This window comes from Bombyx mandarina, chromosome 20, assembly GCF_030267445.1.
Source record: "Bombyx mandarina strain Sakado chromosome 20, ASM3026744v2".
In the NCBI taxonomy this organism is placed as follows: domain Eukaryota; kingdom Metazoa; phylum Arthropoda; class Insecta; order Lepidoptera; family Bombycidae; genus Bombyx; species Bombyx mandarina.
The window spans coordinates 3247447-3266377 of NC_143226.1; the positions used below are offsets into that span (position 1 = coordinate 3247447).

The window sequence follows — 18931 nt, forward strand, 5'->3', positions numbered from 1 at the left end:
CGACTGCCTACAAGGGCAATAAAAAAAATAAAATTGCGAAGCGCTACTTTTGGTAGAGCTAGTGTTAACAAATTCTCTCAGGTTGAGCCTGTGAGGTCACCTATCGATCCAGGCATAGCTGGAATAGCCTCTTAGACTACCAGCAAATAGGTAGGGGCAATAAATGCTTATGTGAAAATTGAGACCTACCTTCAAACATTATGTGATGGTAAAAAACATATAACAATGTTAAAGATATATGTATTTAAACATATTTTTTTGGGTATGTATTTGTAATTTAATATAAATTTCATTGCACCTACCACTATTTACTCTGCACTACCTTTGGTTGACTGGTGGAGAATGCCTTAGGCATTAAGTCCGCCAATGTAAATTTTACATGAAGTGTAATAAATAAATAAATAAACTATGGTATATTCACAGCAAGGCCTAGAGCCAGTGCTGAGCTTAGTTGTAGATGCTCCAGTCTTGCCTTTATCTTACAAAAATAAGACAAGTTCACTAACTAAACCTATTAAAATTTTGAGTCAAAATCACAAAGAGAAGTACTTCTTATCAATTGAAAGTATTTGTTTACTCACTTAAGATGTGTATTTATAAAATTTGTAAATCATTTGGATAAATTATCAGTGGTATCTGTCTATGTAAATAACACTTAAATAACTAATAACTTTATCCTACTAAATGTTAATTTCGTAATATTTTCTATATACACAAAAGTAGTAACTTTAAAATTAATTAATTATACTTTAGTACATTTTCAGACTATGGAGATCAAATATACTTTTTTATATCTACTGTAGCCGTACCATACCACCTAATAGTGAGTGGTTATTGTCATCTGTGGACCTTAGCAAAGCTAGGGACATAATCAAGGCATTGCCTGATGTAAATTCAATTTATATTGATTTTTGAGATATAATATTCATTGTGTATTTAATTTAGAGATTAAATATCCATATTTCACATTTGTTTGTTATGTTGTAATGGTTGATTTTAATTTGGGAGACTAAAGTATCTCTAATTGGTACTAACTAGCCCACCTTTAGCCTTCTTAAAGACATAGTTATTAACAATTTAGAGAAGGTCTCATACATTAATATATCAAAGGACCGACCACTCAAGACAGTACTTCATTCAGGCAAGAGGCATAATCTAGTATGTAATATGTGTAATTGTAAAGAAATACCACACCAACCTTCAATCTCCTTGATGACTACACTACTTTGTCTATCCGCCTGCGAGTCATAAACCACACTTATGGGAGTGTCTCTCTCTTCAACCTGCACCTCGATCTGTATATCGTTTCTGTGTGAAATGTTGATCTCCACTGACACATCGGAGTTACGCCTGGTCAGACTACCTTTTCGTGGGCTTTTAAACTCTTTTTTTGTGACAATTACGTCGTTTCGAGGTCTTAACGGCGAGGTAACAAGAGTTTGGTCAGATTTTTGTGTACTATTCCTTTTCGGCCCAGATTTTACAGGTGTTTCAGCTTTGAGAGACTTCCTCGGCGAAGTAATTGACTCGCGAGCAGGTTTAATAGGAGACTTTGCAGGTGCCGAAACAGATTTAGAGACGCAGAGATTCTCTGCTAGTGGTTTCCTCTTCGGAACCGTTTGTCCAGAGTTTGCGAGTTTTTGGTCGATTTTCTCTTGTCTAGCACGCGCTCTCTCTAACATACGCTGAAAATTATCAGATAATGTTAATTAGAGGCGACCTTTTGAAACAGGAAACCGTTAAACTGGATATTACTGCCGAAACATACCTGAGTGAAAGGATCCATTTTATTAAATCTTTAATCAAAAAACACTGTTCACACAATCAACATTGTTTGTTTTCCACGATTAATTTGACCTATATACGTAATTTACGTACAATTTCAACAAAATTCAAAATTAAGCAATCAGTAAACAACCCGTTACAAGTGTGTCAAATACAAACTGAATTTTAAATAGTTCTCTATATTTTTCCGGTAGGCGTCGCTGTTATTGGTCAAGTGCGATCAATTTAGACATGAAATTAAACAGCAACAGATTGCTATATCATATTTTTTTCCAAATAGAAAACACATACTTTTAGAACCGATAAGTATAAAATAATTGGATGCAATAGCATAATGGTTGAAAAATTTTAAGATTCGAATTTCACCATAAATGTGGTCTGCCATCTCTTTTACTTTGAGTAAAACTTTAGTTTTTTCTCTATGACAATAGATGGCAGTCAAATAAACAATTTTCCTTTCATCAATGTTCTACAAACATTCTAAAATTTGACAATTTTAACGTGATTAATTTCATTTTTAAGCATTGGTTTTTTATTCCGGAAGGTCAATAACCACTTTTCCAAATTTTTAAGCCAGACTTTTTTTTTCGAATTACTTTTTCATACATAATTATTATTATCACAAGCCTCACTGGTATTCAGTTCTACCGACATGACAAGAAAAGAGTCGTTTGCCTATTTTCTGTTTATTGTTCCGACATAACAATACAATTGGGACTTCGATCTTATGTTTCAAGGTGATGTGTTGTAGTGTAGGAGCTCTGGTACCAATCCTTGTTGGCCATCCATTTAGATTAATGAAATTGAATATGTCAGTAGATAATAATTACATACCTATAAAATATAATTATTATAAATAAATTTAACACGTGTGCACGAATGAACTATTAGAAACCAAGTGGTCGTAAGTGGTTACGGGAAACCAAGGAGCAGGGAATGTTTTGTCCGCCTGAATATATGTTTTTTTTTTATGAATGATGTGTTACTGGCGACCCAGAGGTCTTTCCAGCTTCACCAGAACAGGTGGGCAAGCGTGGGCCCAGCCAGGAGGGGTGGGATTTTCTAACAGCTGCCCGAACGCCTCCAAAGGAGACCTAACAACTCAAGGGCAACTGTTTCGCGAATGAATCTACTACCGGATCGGAATCGCGACCCGCTGAGAAGATCCGGCGAAAATTCAGCGGGCTGACGCATGGGTTAGGTTGCAGGTCGAACTCTTTGCAGAGTTCTTAATAAATTCTGGACTGTATTATACTGCACGCGACTTGATAATTCGATAGGTCACGCAATTTACTAATCTCGTTTCTCGATAGTTTGCAAATAACATCAAAACGTTATCTTGTTATTTCAAACGCAATAAACCTAACCTAACGCTCGTTAATTGAAGAACTAAACAAATATTATATAAAATAATTATATACGGTATATTAGAATTATCGTCAAAAAAAGAATTCCACGAACGAAAAAAAAATTGTCCAATAAAAAAATTAAACTTGTAAACTTTACTGATTCGTATTACTACTTATGGCACGGCTTACAATCGCGTAGAAGTTTTCCAATTCGATCGACCGACTAAATTAGGACCAAAGTCGGAGACCTCTTAAATGAGTACAGCAGAATGGCCTTAACAAAGACAGATGGCGGGGCATTAGATCTGCCTCCACTAACGGAACATGATGATCAATACCACTCTCTTAAGAGTGTGAAGGACGTTTTGTCACGTAATCGTAGTAGTAGGTAGGTATTCCTGTCATTTAGTAGGTACTATAAGTTCGAATATCGCATAAAGACATATAGGTAGTAATGCTTACGTAAACACGTAACAGTTTGAACAAGTTTACTTTAATACGATGAACAAGTTCGAAGTAGGTACTTGTGGGATTTACCGTGACGCACAGGAACGTATTCAGGTAAAGGTAAAAAAAAGTACCACATTGCCACATTACAGGCGATACATTATTGTTCTATAGATACAGATGAAGATGATGATTGCAAATGGATACATATTTTATTATTGGCAATGTGCCAGATGTGCTTTAAGTGTACGTGATATAAAATAATAATTTAGCCTTGAATTGAAAACGATATCTGTAACTATACTGCTCGACGTTTGAGGTTTGAATATTAGAGCCTCTCCCCTCCAAAACTACAAATCGATCTTTCTCGATGGTGAAAGTCCAGACTCGTGTCTTCTGAGGGACAAATTAAATGAGATTCAATTTATCTAGTGCGGAAAAAACAAAACTGGATCCACAAATACTGAATGCATCTCTGTTCGATATGTGAGTATTACCACAACACAATATGACCATTGCCTGCGATCTTATGATCATATTAAATTGAATCACTCAGTGAGGCTCAGTCTGCATCGAGCAGTTGAAGTGTTAAGTGTTCTGTGATCAAAAAACAAAACAAAATGGGTATGTATTTTATATAGTTACTAGTGGTCCCCCGGTAATCGAAATTCGACTATAATTAATTGAAATTATAAGTTTGTACACTATTGTGATTCTATTGTCAAAGACTATTTATTATACTTCTATTATCACAGTTTTCGCTAAGACTACACTTAAGACAAATATTAAAAAAAGACAAAAAATATTTAATATATTTTCAATTTGACCACAGACTATACCTAGTCAGGTCATAAATTCTGTCACATGTTTAATGTAAAATAATTGAAACAAGTTTATTCATTATGTAACCATTCAGATACCAAAATGAACTTAACAAAACATAGATTCTTATGACACTAAAGTTTATTCAAAATGACCTCCGTGCTTTTGAATACGGGCCTTCAATCTGCGCGGCCAGTCGTCTATCGCAGCACGAACGAGGTCCATGTCAATATCGGCGGCTGCCTTAATCAAGGGTGTCTTGAGTGACTCCAAATTGGGATGAGGCTTTGAGCACGCCTTTTCCTCCAAGTGTTGCCATATCTTGTAATCTAACGGATTCAAATCTGGACTGGAGGAGGCCCAGTCTTCGTGCCGGATGAAGTCGATTTCACGCGCCGCCAGCCAGTCTTGTGTGCTCTTCGCTCTATGAGCTGGCGCCGAATCTTGTTGGAATACCCAGTACCTGTTATTGAACATGGTATGAGAAACAGGTTCCACAAGGTTCGTCAGGACTGTATTTTGATACACAACTGCATTCGTTTTTACACCTTTCTCACAAAAATGTACCTCTGTTAAGCCCCAATAAGAAACTCCCAACCATACCATGAGCGAGGATGGAAAATGACCTCGTTGGAAACGCGGAATACGGTTGCTCGCTTCTTCACTACTGTGTGCGTACACCTTATCATTTTGCTTGTTGTAGCTCTCTTCTACGGTAAAAATTTTTTCATCCGAAAAAAGAATTTCCCGATATTTTTTTCCCGCGTACCGCTTCAACAAAGCGCGGCATCTCTTCAGTCTCAGGTCCATTAGACGAGCTTTCAAACGATGTCCTGTTTTTCTTCGATATGCCCGAAGCCCTAAGTCTTCATTTAACACCCTTTTCACCGTGGTTCTGCTTAACCCCATCTGAAGGGCCAACAGTTTCTGCTTACGTTTGGGATTTCTTTGAATTCGCGCCTTCACAGCTTTTATCATTGCTGGAGTCCTAACAGACCGAGGGCGACCACTTCTTGACCTGTCATCTACACTAGAGTCTTCATTGTATCGTTTGATGGTACGATAAATCAATCTTTTGGGTATATTCAAAATTTTCAGTATGTTAAAAATTTGAATTGGCGCGTAACCGCAACGATGCAACGCAATAACTGCAACACGGTCTTCTTTAAGCGTCCACTCCATATTTAAAAATGAGTAAAATTCTAAAAGTATACATTTTTATTTTCATGAACAATTCGAAATTCGAATTCAATAAACTTTTTTGTGGCCAGCATTCTAAAATAAAAGTTTTTACTGTGTGACAATACTTATGACCTGACTAGTTATAAGCAATAAGAAAATTTTGACAATAAACCAATAGTATGCATGCATGTGTGTGTTAAAAACATAGTGTGTTTAATGTTTTTATTTATTGAATTTATGTATTTTTAGGCATAATTTAAAAAAATATTAACATTCTGCTCTCGTTCTCTATATTCTCTCTAGGTGTGGGAAATTTCATACTCCTCCGTCCGCGCAATTTTCGTAATATAGATTAATTAATTTGATAAGAAACGCTTTTATCGGATAGGAAGAATGTGAGATCTGCTGATTTTAAAACGAACGTTTCAATGAATGATTCTGACCAGTAGACGCATAGGTAGAATTCGTCGTTTTTATATCTTTCATCACATCCCACTCAGGCGACGGAGCAACGCAAAGTCGTAGTTGCTAGAAACATGTCTTGTCAGATCCCCGGATCCACTCTCAGTGCTTCTAGACTCTTCAAGCAGAGAAGAGTTCGACGAGCGAACTAACCCATAAACAAAACCCACTGAGTTTCCCGCCGGATCTTCTCAATAGGTCGCGATTCCGAATTTTTTTTTTGCTTAGGTGGGTGGACGAGCTCACAGCCCACCTGATGTTAAGTGGTTACTGGAGCCCATACACATCTACAACATAAATGCGCCACCCACCTTGAGATATAAGTTCTAAGATCTCAGTATAGTTACAACGGCTGCCCTACCCTTAAGACCGAAACGCATTACTGCTTCACGGCAGAAATAGGCAGGGCGGTGGTATCTACCCGCGCGGAGTCACAAGAGGTCCTACCACCAGATTCGGAGGTAGATTCTGCGAAACACTGCTCTTGCTAGGGCTAGTGTTAGCAAATTCTCTCAGATTGAGCCCGGTAGCTCACCTACCGGTCCGTGCGTGTTGGAATATTCCCTTAGGCTACCAGCGGATAGTTAGGTAAAAAATACCTTACACGTCAAAGACCAAGAAAACAGAACGATCTGAATTGAGAACCCGCTCTTTGGAGTCGGTTGAAAACGTCAATGGTTTTTCCAGACTTATTTATCTAAATTAGAAAAACGCAGCTTAAATTAGTTAAGCCATTAAGGGAATTGTACTCAAACGAGAATGATAATTTGCGTTGTTCTTCAAGCTATAAATAAATCTGGTTGCGCCAGCGTCATAACAGATTTGTAGATAGATGTTTTTATAATAATATTCTCAAATATATTAAGTGTATAATCTATGATAATATGGCAGCTATGACACTTTTCCCTTCCCCTTCCTCACCCATCCCCCGCGCCCTGGATTGGCTAGTAGTGCTAGTACGAGCGACGCGGGCACACAAAAAAAAAGGAAAAAAAAAATATGGCGGTTACCTAGCGCGCGCTCCGCATTACAGAAAGCAGTTATTTTGTGATTTAATTATTGAAATGGCCTAAGACTTTATTCTTATACAATATTAGTGTCAGTGTATCACAGTGTCGTGCAAGATAGAAGATACACCAACTGGCTTCAAGCACTTCTAGCAGCCGTGATTCGGACGACTCCATCGTCTCCAGGTACGGCGTTTTCCTTCACAATTTCCCTCGGGTTGTGTTCCTTTGTTTCTTCCCGCCACGGCCCGAGAAAGTGTCATAGTTAAACAACGCAAATACAGTCCACTCATTTTTGTAATAGATGACCGTTACAATTTTGGTCTACCAACCGCATAGCGCAACCAAAATCTTTACTGATTCTCGGTCACGTTCTGTTGTGAGTGTCGCTGTGTACGAAATCATTTAAATAAATATAAATAAATATTTACTAACAATCACGCCACGTTAACTGGTCCCGTGATAAGTTCGTAAAGAACTTGTGTTACAGGCACCAGATAACGGAAATAAATGTAATAGTTTTATTATACACATACACATATTTAATATACATCCATAACCCTGGAAAAGACATTTATATTTATCATAGAAATATCTTCCCTTGGCGGGATTCGAACCCGCGACCACCCTGTGTAGTGACCATGTCACTTACCACTACACCAGACGGCCGTTTATCTATGAAACTGATTCGCGATTTACTTGTAGTTCATTGACGGTACTATGACATAAGCTTTTCCTACAATGCCAACTGTAACGACAAAATCAGGCTTAATAATCTACACCTGTATCTATCTTTATCTATATATATAAAAATGAATTGCTGTTCGTTAGTCTCGCTAAAACTCGAGAACGGCTGGACCGATTTGGCTAATTTTGGTCTCGAATTATTTGTGGAAGTCCAGAGAATGTTTAAAAGGTAGATAAATATGAAAGTACTCGAAATTAAATAAAAATAACAATTTTGTTTTTCCTTTGATGTGTCCTCCTTCGGGCGGATTCCTTTTGTTTGTTTTAAGTTTATTTTATACAAAAGCTTAGGTCTTTTATTTATAAATTGAGGCACTACGAAGTTTGCCGGGTCAGCTAGTAATATTATAAAGCTGAAGACTTTGTTTGTTTGAACGTGCTAATCTCAGAAACTACTGGTCCGATTTGAAAAAATATTTCAGTGTTAGATAACCCCTTTATTGAGGAAGGCTTATATAACACGGTAAGACAATACAAGTGGAGCACCAATAAAGAATGTTTCAAAATAGGAGCTTAAATAGCATTCATAGCATCATTCTATAGTAGCATTCATAGCAACATTCTATAATTCAAAAATATTTTCACTTTCTACGTAAATGAAGTGAGGGTAATCTTTAGTGTTATGCCAAAGTAACTATTGCACGCGGACGGAGTCGCGGGCAAAAGCTAGTACAAAAATAAACAAAAACTAGCTTCAACAAAATAAAATGAAGCGTGATCTATGTAATTGAAGTCAATTAAACTTCTTCTTCTTTTTCTCCACCTTATCCCACTAGGTGGGGTAGGCACCTGGTGGGGTAGGTAGCTAATTTTTCTCTTCCATTCTCTTCTATCAGCCGTCATCTCAACATACATTATTAAGAACAGTTGAAAAACCATTACTCAAATCTTGATAAAGATTAAATGGGACCAAATCGTTTCACCTATAAAAGTTCGAAGGTGACTCACAAAAAAAGCAATGGAATTGAGAATCTCCTCACTTTTTTTGAAGTCGGCTAAAAACACGCACCAGCAAATGCGTGACGAATCATACCTAAGCATAAATAATGTGTGTTGGCAGTCAGTCAACGTAATGTTGTGGTTTTTGTAAGTAAACAGATTGTTTTCCTGATATTAGAAAACAATAAAACTGTAAACACACACGACCGTTTTGAAGTCGTCGTGACCTAAACGGTAAGACGTCCGGTGCATTCGTGTTGAAGTGATGCACCGGTGTTCGAATCCCAGGCGGGGTACAAATTTTTTTAATGAAATACGTGTACTCAACAAATATTCACGATTGACTTCTACGGTGAAGGAATAACATCGTGTAATAAAAATCAAACCCGCAAAATTATAATTTGCGTAATTACTGGTGGTAGGACCTCTTGTGAGTCCGCGTGGGTAGGACCTCTTGTGAGTCCGCGTGGGTAGGTACCACTGCCCTGCCTTTTCCTGTCGTGAAGCAGTAATACGTTTTGGTTTGAAGGGTCGGGCAGCCGTTGTAACTATACTTGAGACCTTAGAATTTATATCTCAAGGTGGGTGGCGCATTTACGTTGTAGATGTCTATGGGCTCCAGTAACCACTTAACATCAGGTGGGCTGTGAGCTCGTCCAACCCTCTAAGCAATAAAAATTTTGAAAAATCCATAATTGTGAAAATAACAAGTCTCTGCAGAATTTTTACACGTAAGGTCTATTAACAACGAAAATATAAAGCCATTCTATGAAACGTTTCAGAACATTGCGTGAATATTACAAAAAGCACTATCCTAATGTATACAAAATCGGCCATTTTGAGATAATTATAGCAACTACAATTTCTTTTATACAAATAAATTGAATTACAGCGAAACAATCCATGAAGTATAGCTTAATATTCACAATAATTATTTTATTGAAGGTTACATGATTCTGACATGAATTTATTTTACATAAATTAGTCTTAAGTAATATAAACAAATATTATCATTAACCAGACTGTTAATATATGGCGCTAACAACCTTATTTGTAATAATTGTAATACTTCTTCAAAGTATTCATGTAAATTATAACATAATTTATTATGTATTAATATTTGAGATTTTTGACAGTTATTTATGTTTTTAGACAATGAATTAAACATTAAACATGATCTGGACATTTTCACATCAAAACAGTATCTACTAAATATTAAATATGGAAGATTTCATGTTACTACCTAATAACAAATGAATAATAAGATAGATTAGGTTAGTAAATCATGTTTATTATTGACAATAATGGCGGTAAGTTTATGCCCATACACATCGACGCTTGAAAGGCAAACGTGACTAAGCGACAATTTGTGAACTTGCGTGACTAATTTAAAGTTGAAATTAATTTAAAATAAATAAATAATAAATAAATATTTACTAACAATCACGCCACGTTAACTGGTCCCGTGGTAAGTTCGTAAAGAACTTGTGTTACAGGTACCAGATAACGGAAATAAATGTAAGATTTTTATTATACACATACATATATTTAAGATACATCCATAACCCTGGAAAAAACATTTATATTTATCATACAAATATCCTCCCTTGGCGGGATTCGAACCCGCGACCCCCTTGTGTAGTGACCATGTCACTTACCACTACACCAGACGGCCGTTACCTGAAATAAAATATACATAAAATATACCTGAAAAATACCTAAAAAAAATCTATTTTAACGAATCTAGCTGTAGGATTGAAATGATTTTAATAGACCTAGATATACCTAGTCAGGTCATAAGTATTGTCACACAGTAAAAACTTTTCTTTTAGAATGCTGGCCACAAAAAAGTTTATTGAATTCGAATTTCGAATTGTTCATGAAAATAAAAATGTATACTTTTAGAATTTTACTCATTTTTAAATATGGAGTGGACGCTTAAAGAAGAGCGTGTTGCAGTTATTGCGTTGCATCGTTGCGGTTACGCGCCAATTCAAATTTTTTACATACTGAAAAATTTGAATATAACCAAAAGATTCATTTATCGTACCATCAAACGATACAATGAAGACTCTAGTGTAGATGACAGGTCAAGAAGTGGTCGCCCTCGGTCTGTTAGGACTCCAGCAGTGATAAAAGCTGTGAAGGCGCGAATTCAAAGAAATCCCAAACGTAAGCAGAAACTGTTGGCCCTTCAGATGGGGTTAAGCAGAACCACGGTGAAAAGGGTGTTAAATTAAGACTTAGGGCTTCGGGCATATCGAAGAAAAACAGGACATCGTTTGAATGCTCGTCTAATGGACCTGAGACTGAAGAGACGCCGCGCTTTGTTGAAGCGGTACGCGGGAAAAAAATATCGGGAAATTATTTTTTCGGATGAAAAAATTTCTACCGTAGAAGAGAGCTACAACTAAAAAAATGATAAGGTGTACGCACACAGTAGTGAAGAAGCGAGCAACCGTATTCCGCATGTCCAACGAGGTCATTTTCCATCCTCGCTCATGGTATGGTTGGGAGTTTCTTATTGGGGCTTAACAGAGGTACATTTTTGTGAGAAAGGTGTAAAAACGAATGCAGTTGTGTATCAAAATACAGTCCTGACGAACCTTGTGGAACCTGTTTCTCATACCATGTTCAATAACAGGCACTGGGTATTCCAACAAGATTCGGCGCCAGCTCATAGAGCGAAGAGCACACAAGACTGGCTGGCGGCGCGTGAAATCGACTTCATCCGGCACGAAGACTGGCCTTCCTCCAGTCCAGATTTGAATCCGTTAGATTACAAGATATGGCAACACTTGGAGGAAAAGGCGTGCTCAAAGCCTCATCCCAATTTGGAGTCACTCAAGACATCCTTGATTAAGGCAGCCGCCGATATTGACATGGACCTCGTTCGTGCTGCGATAGACGACTGGCCGCGCAGATTGAAGGCCTGTATTCAAAATCACGGAGGTCATTTTGAATAAACTTTAGTGTCATAAAAATCTGTTTTGTTAAGTTCATTTTGGTATATGAATGGTTACATAATGAATAAACTTGTTTCAATTATTTTACATTAAACATGTGACAGAATTTATGACCTGACTAGGTATATATTTTTTCCACATCGAATATGGTTATTGCCTATCATTTATGTACAAAGCAGTTATTGTCGCTTAGTCACGTTTGCCTTTCAAGTGTCGATATGTATGTACGACCCGTGTCAATCTAGGTAACATAACATAATGTCGTGTTTCATCATATCTGAAGTGCATTCTTACTGGGGGATTTACGTTAGTTTTCCTTATGGCTCAATCAAAAGTCATCGACAATGTGAACCAACAATACATAAATGCTAGTTTAATTACTGATTACTTTGGAAGACATTAAAAGCTACGTAGATATTGTATCGACTTGATTCAAGTCACGATTCATCTCCTTTTCAACAGACTTCAAAAGAGGGGAAGGTCCTCAATTCGAGTCTATGGTTTTTTTATGTTTGTTACCTCATAACTTTTTACTGTGTGAATCGATTTTGATGATTCTTTTTTTATTAGAAAGCTGACGTCCAGTTCTGATAATGGTATCCATGAGACAATAGATGAATAACTCAATATCTCGATATCACGCCAACCGATTTCGATGATTATTGTTTTTAGTGTACGTTAATTTGTTTTGGAATATCTTTTTTTTTCTATTTGAAGTCGGTTTTTGTTAAAGTTAAAGTATTGAATTTTACAATTATTGAATTTCCTACCTGCCCGCGAGTAGTCTCGACGTGCTGTTCTGGCTTCATCCTTACTGGTGGAAGATCTCACGGGGCTCAGCCTGAAAAAAATTGCTAACATCTACCCTAGCAAGAGCAGTGCTACGCTCAATAATACAGAATCAGAATCGCGACCCATTGAGAAGATACCGTGTGAAACTCAGTGGATTAGATGATCACTGAGCCCTCAGACAATGGAACCTGAATACTGTCTCCGCCTTAAAAGCGACATTTTCATTTATTACTAGCTGACCCGGCAGACTTCATAGTGCCTCAATCGAAAATAAAAGACCGACGGGGGACACATTTAATCCGAACATTTTCATATTTATCTACATTTTAAACCTTCTCTGGACTTCCACAAATAATTCAAGACCAAAATTAGCCAAATCGGTCCAGCCGTTCTCCAGTTTTAGCGAGACTAACGAACAGCAATTCATTTTTATATATATAGATAGATAGAAGATAAATTTAGATTGGTGGACGAGCTCACTTCCCACCTGGTGTTACCGGAGCCCATAGACATCAAACACCTAAATGTTGGCACCGTTTTTTTTTTTTTTCGGGCAGGGCCAAAACTCCAGTGGTAGAAAGATGGCAAAATAAATTTAAATAAAAACTCACGACTTGACAGCGACAAACCCATAAAACACAAAACAATAACAATAAAATAACCTAAAGCTTGTTTTACGCGACTGGAGAAATGAACTTGGTTGCTATTTTTAGAAACTATTCGATTGACAGGATTCCTACTGAAATCAGAGTCCTTAGTGCGAGTTTTTTAACGTTCTCAATAGCGTAAAAGTTAACTCCTCTGTCACCGTCCTCGTCGAACCCGTTGCTTGCGACGAAGGACTCGAGCGAATTAACAAACAGACACAGCCCACTGAGTTTCTCGCTGGATCTTCTCAGTGGGTCACGTTTCCGATCCGGTGGTAGACTCTGCGAAGCACTGCTCTTGCTAGGGTCAGTGTTAGCAACACACCCGGCTTGAGCCCCGTGAGCTCACCTACACGTCAAGGAGAAGCTGATATAGCCTCTCAAGACTATCAGCATAGGTAGTAAAAAAAAAGTTATCTCAAATTTGTATGAAGTTCGAACGTTTGCCCCTAGGGGCGCTGTTCCAACTGCATACAAATTTGAGTTAACTTTTACGCTATCGAGACCATTAAAAACTCACACTAAGAGTACAGGCATATTCTAGCACAGCGACTTGGCTATTCTCACGGCATTACTGACGCCCATAAACGACAGTAACCACTCTCACTCTCACTAAGCCATAAAAAATCCGTGATCAGTTTTCCAAAAGTAAAATCAGCAGTTTTTTTTTATTACAAACAACGGCCTTTTAATATTATTAATATATCGCTTAATAAAAACAAAACAGATGAAGCAATAAAGAAATGAATTTGAAAGACATGTATGTGACTGACGTTAAGTAGGTCACACTTAGTAAAAATGCTTAAAACTCCTAAGGTCATATAAAGCATCTGACGTAATGTCGAATAATGAAGGCCAAAAGTGTGATTGGAATTGCAATGTTTATGCTAAAACGATAATTCTAAAACTCGTTTTTAATGTATTTAGAGTTTGCCATCTGTGCAAGGCGACGACGAGGATCTTATGACTTTTAGGAATTTATTTAAGCTGTGGCAGGATGTTGCTAACGCGAACAGAAAAGATGACGGCAACTTGCCGAAGCTAATGGCGACTGGCAAAGTGGACAGCAAAAGACCACGAGGCCTGACACGTTGGTGACCAGATCCGCACTACTCTCAACACCACTCTACACTCGGCGGCAGATAGGAACAAATGGCGTAGAACACGTAGAGTGATCCACAATAAACTCTTGTTGCGAGGAGGTGGTCACGACCCTCAGTATTGAGGAAACTGAAGCGAGGACAAGAAGGAAGTTATTGGAGAGTACGATAGTTTGTAATGAAGTATTGGGGAATTTTTGGGGTGAGCGCGACGAACGAAGTTGTCTGAATTATATTATTTTGTTAATTCAGTGTTCTCCAATTTAAAATGTATATAATAGCGGTGATTTAATATATTCAAAAGTGCACAAATGTGAGATAATGAAACATGGGGTCTGGATGCCCCTCGGTTTCTTCCTAAAAGCCCAGTAAAACTCCTATAATTGTACCGTGCATACAGAGTATTCTGTTTCCACTCTAATACGAAAATAAAAATTCTCCAAAATCTTCTTGTATCACAGTAGGTACATCTACAACATGACAACAAATAATTTCTGTTTAAAATTATTGTTACGCCGGTAAGAACAACGCCAGCTGTCGTCGAATGGCAGAAACGAATATCAAATGAACTAATAAAATGTAGAATGCTCGAGAAGTACAACGACATCTATTGTCAGATAGCGGAAACACATATCAAAGCTACTCGACCTGTTAAGAATGTTCTCGATAATGCTAGAGATGTATCGACTATAAAAGCGCTGCAAAGACGACACGGAGGCAGTTAGTAATCGGATCTAGTCGAAGCGAAACAGCGAAAGGATCACCTCAAACGAAGCGGAAGAAGTGAATTAACAATTTTAAAGTGTTCATTAAGTGTTAATACAGTTTTAATTTGTACTTCAGTAAAATTTTTACTCATCTCGAACGCTAGCGCGTAACATTAGTAACATTATTTAGGAAATTACATTATGCACACATGTATAATAGATGAAAAAATACATATGGGCATAGTTGAGATGTTTCGTTCAGAACATATCTCCATTTTGTACTAGTATATAGTCTCATATAACACGGTTTGTCACAACACGGGACTTTGCAGGAACGTCTCTACCTTGTTAAAGGAGGTCTAGTTGTATATTGTATCCGTCAATACCGCCTTCTGTCCAAGCTACACGAAGATTTATGAAATAAATAAAAATCTGAGAATCGGACAACATGCGTTTAGTGCGTTTCAAATAAGAATGTGAACGTCAAGGATGTCTTGAAAGCAAAAATTTTTTTTTTATCTTTAATTTTTTGCCTAATTATAAAGACTATTAATATGTTTGTTTTAATGAACCATACAAACCTATATAATTTTCTTGATATGTTGAGTACTGGTCGAAGGAAAATAAACATGAATTTAGATTATATAAAAAAAATCCACCTATTTAAAAATCAAGGCTGCAACACTGTCGAGCCCTATAATCTATGGGTCGGGGACGATGATGTTGATTACTCAAGCAGTGGGATAAGTGGAATCGGCAAACTCAAAGTTTTAGATTATAAATTAATATAAAAAAAAATCTTACCGTTTTTGCTGACTTTACCAAATTTTTTCGTTTTGACAGCTATGACGTCACAATATGGCGCAGGTCCTCGCACATTCTTATTTGAAACGCATTATACCTACAACATAATATGTACATATAAATCCGGTCGATATAAAAAAAAAACATTACACTTTTCAGGTTCAATGACATTCCTGTTGGGTGTGTTCGCGTTGGTTACCTTTGTCTTCTACGCCGAAGCCGGTGAGTTCACTAACGATGTGCAATTAAAATTCCATTACAATAAACAAATATCAGACCGGCACCGTTATACCGAGATTAGACGCTTGAAAAAAACTTACAGATCTTAGTAAGAGAGTTGGTAGTCGATTTGAAATGGAGTCTGACTGGACGCTTAGCAAGACAAAATGGCAATAGATGGAGTAGGAGAGTGATGCAATGCTGGCCAAAATTAGATCAGAGCGGTGTCCGAAGACCTACGGCACAGTGGTTTCCTCGTCGAACTCGATGATCACGACGAAAAGTGCGACGAGCGAATTAACCCATCGACACAGACCACTGAGTTTCTCGCCGGATTTTCTCTGTGGGTCGCGATTCCGATCCGGTGGTAGACTCTGCGAAGCACTGCTCTTGCTAGGGTTAGTGTTAGCAAATTCTCTCAGGTTGAGCCCGTGAGCTCACACACCCGTCCGAGCTAGATTAGCCCTTTAGGCTACCAGCATAGGGAAAAAAAGCACATTGGACTGATTACATGACGACACGTTAATTATTTGGCACGTATTTTTTAGCTGGCACGTGCCCTCTTCCTTCGAAAGTGTACGGTTGCAGCCCCAAATGCAAGGAGGACTACGAGTGTACACACGGCAAGGTCTGCTGTTCTAATTCGTGCAACGCCAAGTCGTGTTCAGAGCCGGCTGCTTACGGCGGAGGCACCGGGAGCTCTAGCAAACACGCAAGTCAGTTTCTATTTAATATTAGAACAAATCTTCAACTATCTTCTTTTTGCATAGGTTTTTCGAGAGACGTGCTATAACAAGTATTACTAGTGGTTGCCCTGTGGTCGAAAATCGACCATAATTAATTTAAATTATAAGTCACATTTCTATTATCATTGTTCTACAATCACAGCTTTCACAAAAGCTATAACACTATAGACATATATTCATAGGCACATATTTCATAACTAAATTCGATGCTGCTTTAACCAATTAATTATTTTAATGGCGTTCGCTGGTCGTAAAGAATAATCCCATAGACACAGCCCACTGAGTTTCTCGCCGGATCTTCTCAGTGGGTCGCGTTTCCGATCCGGTGCTAGATTCTGCGAAGCACTGCTCTTGCTAGGGTCAGTGTTAGCATCACTCCGGTTTGAGCCCCGTGAACTCACCTACTAGTTAAGGTTACGCTGAAATAGCTTCTCAAGGCTATTAGCTTAGGTAGGAAAAAAATAATTAGAGAAGCTAATAATTGCGGGTCGCATAGAGGGCCAGCACGCCGTGGGCAGAACACCAACCAGATGGTCATATCTAGTAAGAGAATAACACCAGTCAGATGGTCAGATCTAGTAAGAGAAGCACTTGCAGGTAGTCTGTACAATGCGGTCCGTGCCACCCATGATCGAACACAGTAGAAGAACGTCACGTGTGGTCGTGATCCCCAGCAGTGAGGGGACGTCATAGATAGAAGAAGAATTAATATTAAATCTTTGTCTCTAGCCGGCGGAACGGGCGTTTACTGCGAAAACGTCAAGTGCAACTCTTACGAAATATGCAAGCGTGATCCAATGACGAAGAGAATGAAATGCAGCAGAGCTTAAAAAGAGAGAAATCAGATTTAATTAATATGTTTATTGACGTTATAAATAAATTTTGTACCAAATTTTTATAATAAATATATACACGGGCTTTACTCAGTTTTATTTATAATTATATATACTGTCGCGACACTTTTTGTAAATAATAATGTGTTCTACAAGGTCGTAGTACATTATTTTATTCAATCATCAATAGTTTTCACAGGGCACGCGATGTAAAGAATATTGTAATTTTTTACACCCTAAGTTACATTATTGGAGTTTTAGTAAGGATCCCTATTTTTTTCAAAAAACATAGCTTATGTCACTTGGGAATAGTGTAGGTTCCAAACAGTGAAATAATTTTTCAAATCGGTTCAGTGGCTTTGGAGCCTGTTCAATACAAACAAACAAATATATCCTCTATAAAATATTAGTATGACTAGTGAGATCCTCCCTCCGTTAGGAGTAAAGCTAAATGGTGGGTTGGGACTTGGCGATACCTGGCATTTCTGACGTCCGTCAGCGACGGTAACTATTCACCATCACGTGAGTCGTGTGCTTTAATAATTTAATAGCAATAAATTATTCTGCAAAATCTTTTGTAAAAACATATCTATGAACTGAACATCAAATAGAAATAAAAGTCTTTATTTTGCAGTGAGATGGATAATGGTGAGAGTTTAGGGGGAAGAAGTCGGGGCAAATCCAACGAAATCTCACCAAAATCGAAATAACGTTGACTCTAATTTCCCGAAGTCCATGGACATCACTAACCTAACTTGACTGACTACTTTGTTTACCGTGCGGATCCTTGAATGCTCATAGCGTGCTCCACCATCACTAAATATGTATATCTACTTCCAGTGAACTATGAAACAACCTTCATATTAATATAGTTACCGTAAAAGTCACCTATAAATATCTTTAGTTCGAATACATCCGCACCATAGATAATACACTTGTAGTTACTATCTAATTTAAAAGTGAGTTTGTTTGTTGCGTATTTATGTCATAACCGGTCAACCGAGCAACCTAAGGATACACGCTGTCAGGAGTACAATTAGTGACCCACCGCGCTTTTTATCCAAAAATATATGTTATTGTCTATGAATTATTTTTATATTTTCCAAAAAATGTTAAGGCAAACGAATCCCTTGTAAAAGTTAGTTTTCGTATAAATAGCTTCACCCTCGCGACCTGTTACCTCCGCGACCTGTATAGTCGATATACCTTGGTTCCTTTTCATTTTTCTTTAGTCCATTTGCTGATATTAAGACGGGTGCGCGCCCTGACCCGCGTGTGCTCCTAATAAAGTTTATTGTGTTGTATGGTGGCACGAAAAAATCATCTGTGAAAGAAACCGAAAAAAATAAAAAAAACACAAACTTAAACAATTCTTTA

General features: G+C 37.6%; 2 protein-coding genes across 6 annotated transcripts in view; one reads left to right on the forward strand and one right to left on the reverse strand.

Moving 5' to 3' along the window:
• The window catches only part of scra (anillin, actin binding protein), a 75252-nt gene extending 73249 nt beyond the window's left edge, over nt 1-2003 (reverse strand). For 3 of the 4 annotated variants that reach the window (XM_089735856.1, XM_089735853.1, XM_089735854.1), the window contains exons 1-2: nt 1769-2003; nt 1199-1685 (exon numbers count right to left, since the gene is read on the reverse strand). In XM_089735856.1, the coding sequence (XP_089591982.1) occupies nt 1199-1685; nt 1769-1786 (505 nt within the window). In that variant the 5' untranslated portion in view covers nt 1787-2003. The remainder of the gene's footprint in view (nt 1-1198; nt 1686-1768) is intronic. The other variant, XM_089735855.1, reaches the window with a different exon arrangement.
• LOC149500618 (waprin-like protein) overlaps nt 1-17639 on the forward strand; it is a 337771-nt gene extending 320132 nt beyond the window's left edge. Inside the window, exons 1-4 of one of the 2 annotated variants that reach the window (XM_089735909.1) lie at nt 4118-4205; nt 15916-15978; nt 16524-16691; nt 17451-17639. In XM_089735909.1, coding sequence (XP_089592035.1) covers nt 4202-4205; nt 15916-15978; nt 16524-16691; nt 17451-17551 — 336 coding nt within the window. In that variant the 5' untranslated portion in view covers nt 4118-4201 and the 3' untranslated portion in view covers nt 17552-17639. Of the gene's footprint in view, nt 1-4117; nt 4206-15914; nt 15979-16523; nt 16692-17450 lie in introns of those variants that run through there. The other variant, XM_089735910.1, reaches the window with a different exon arrangement.
• The last annotated feature ends 1292 nt before the right edge of the window (nt 17640-18931 follow it).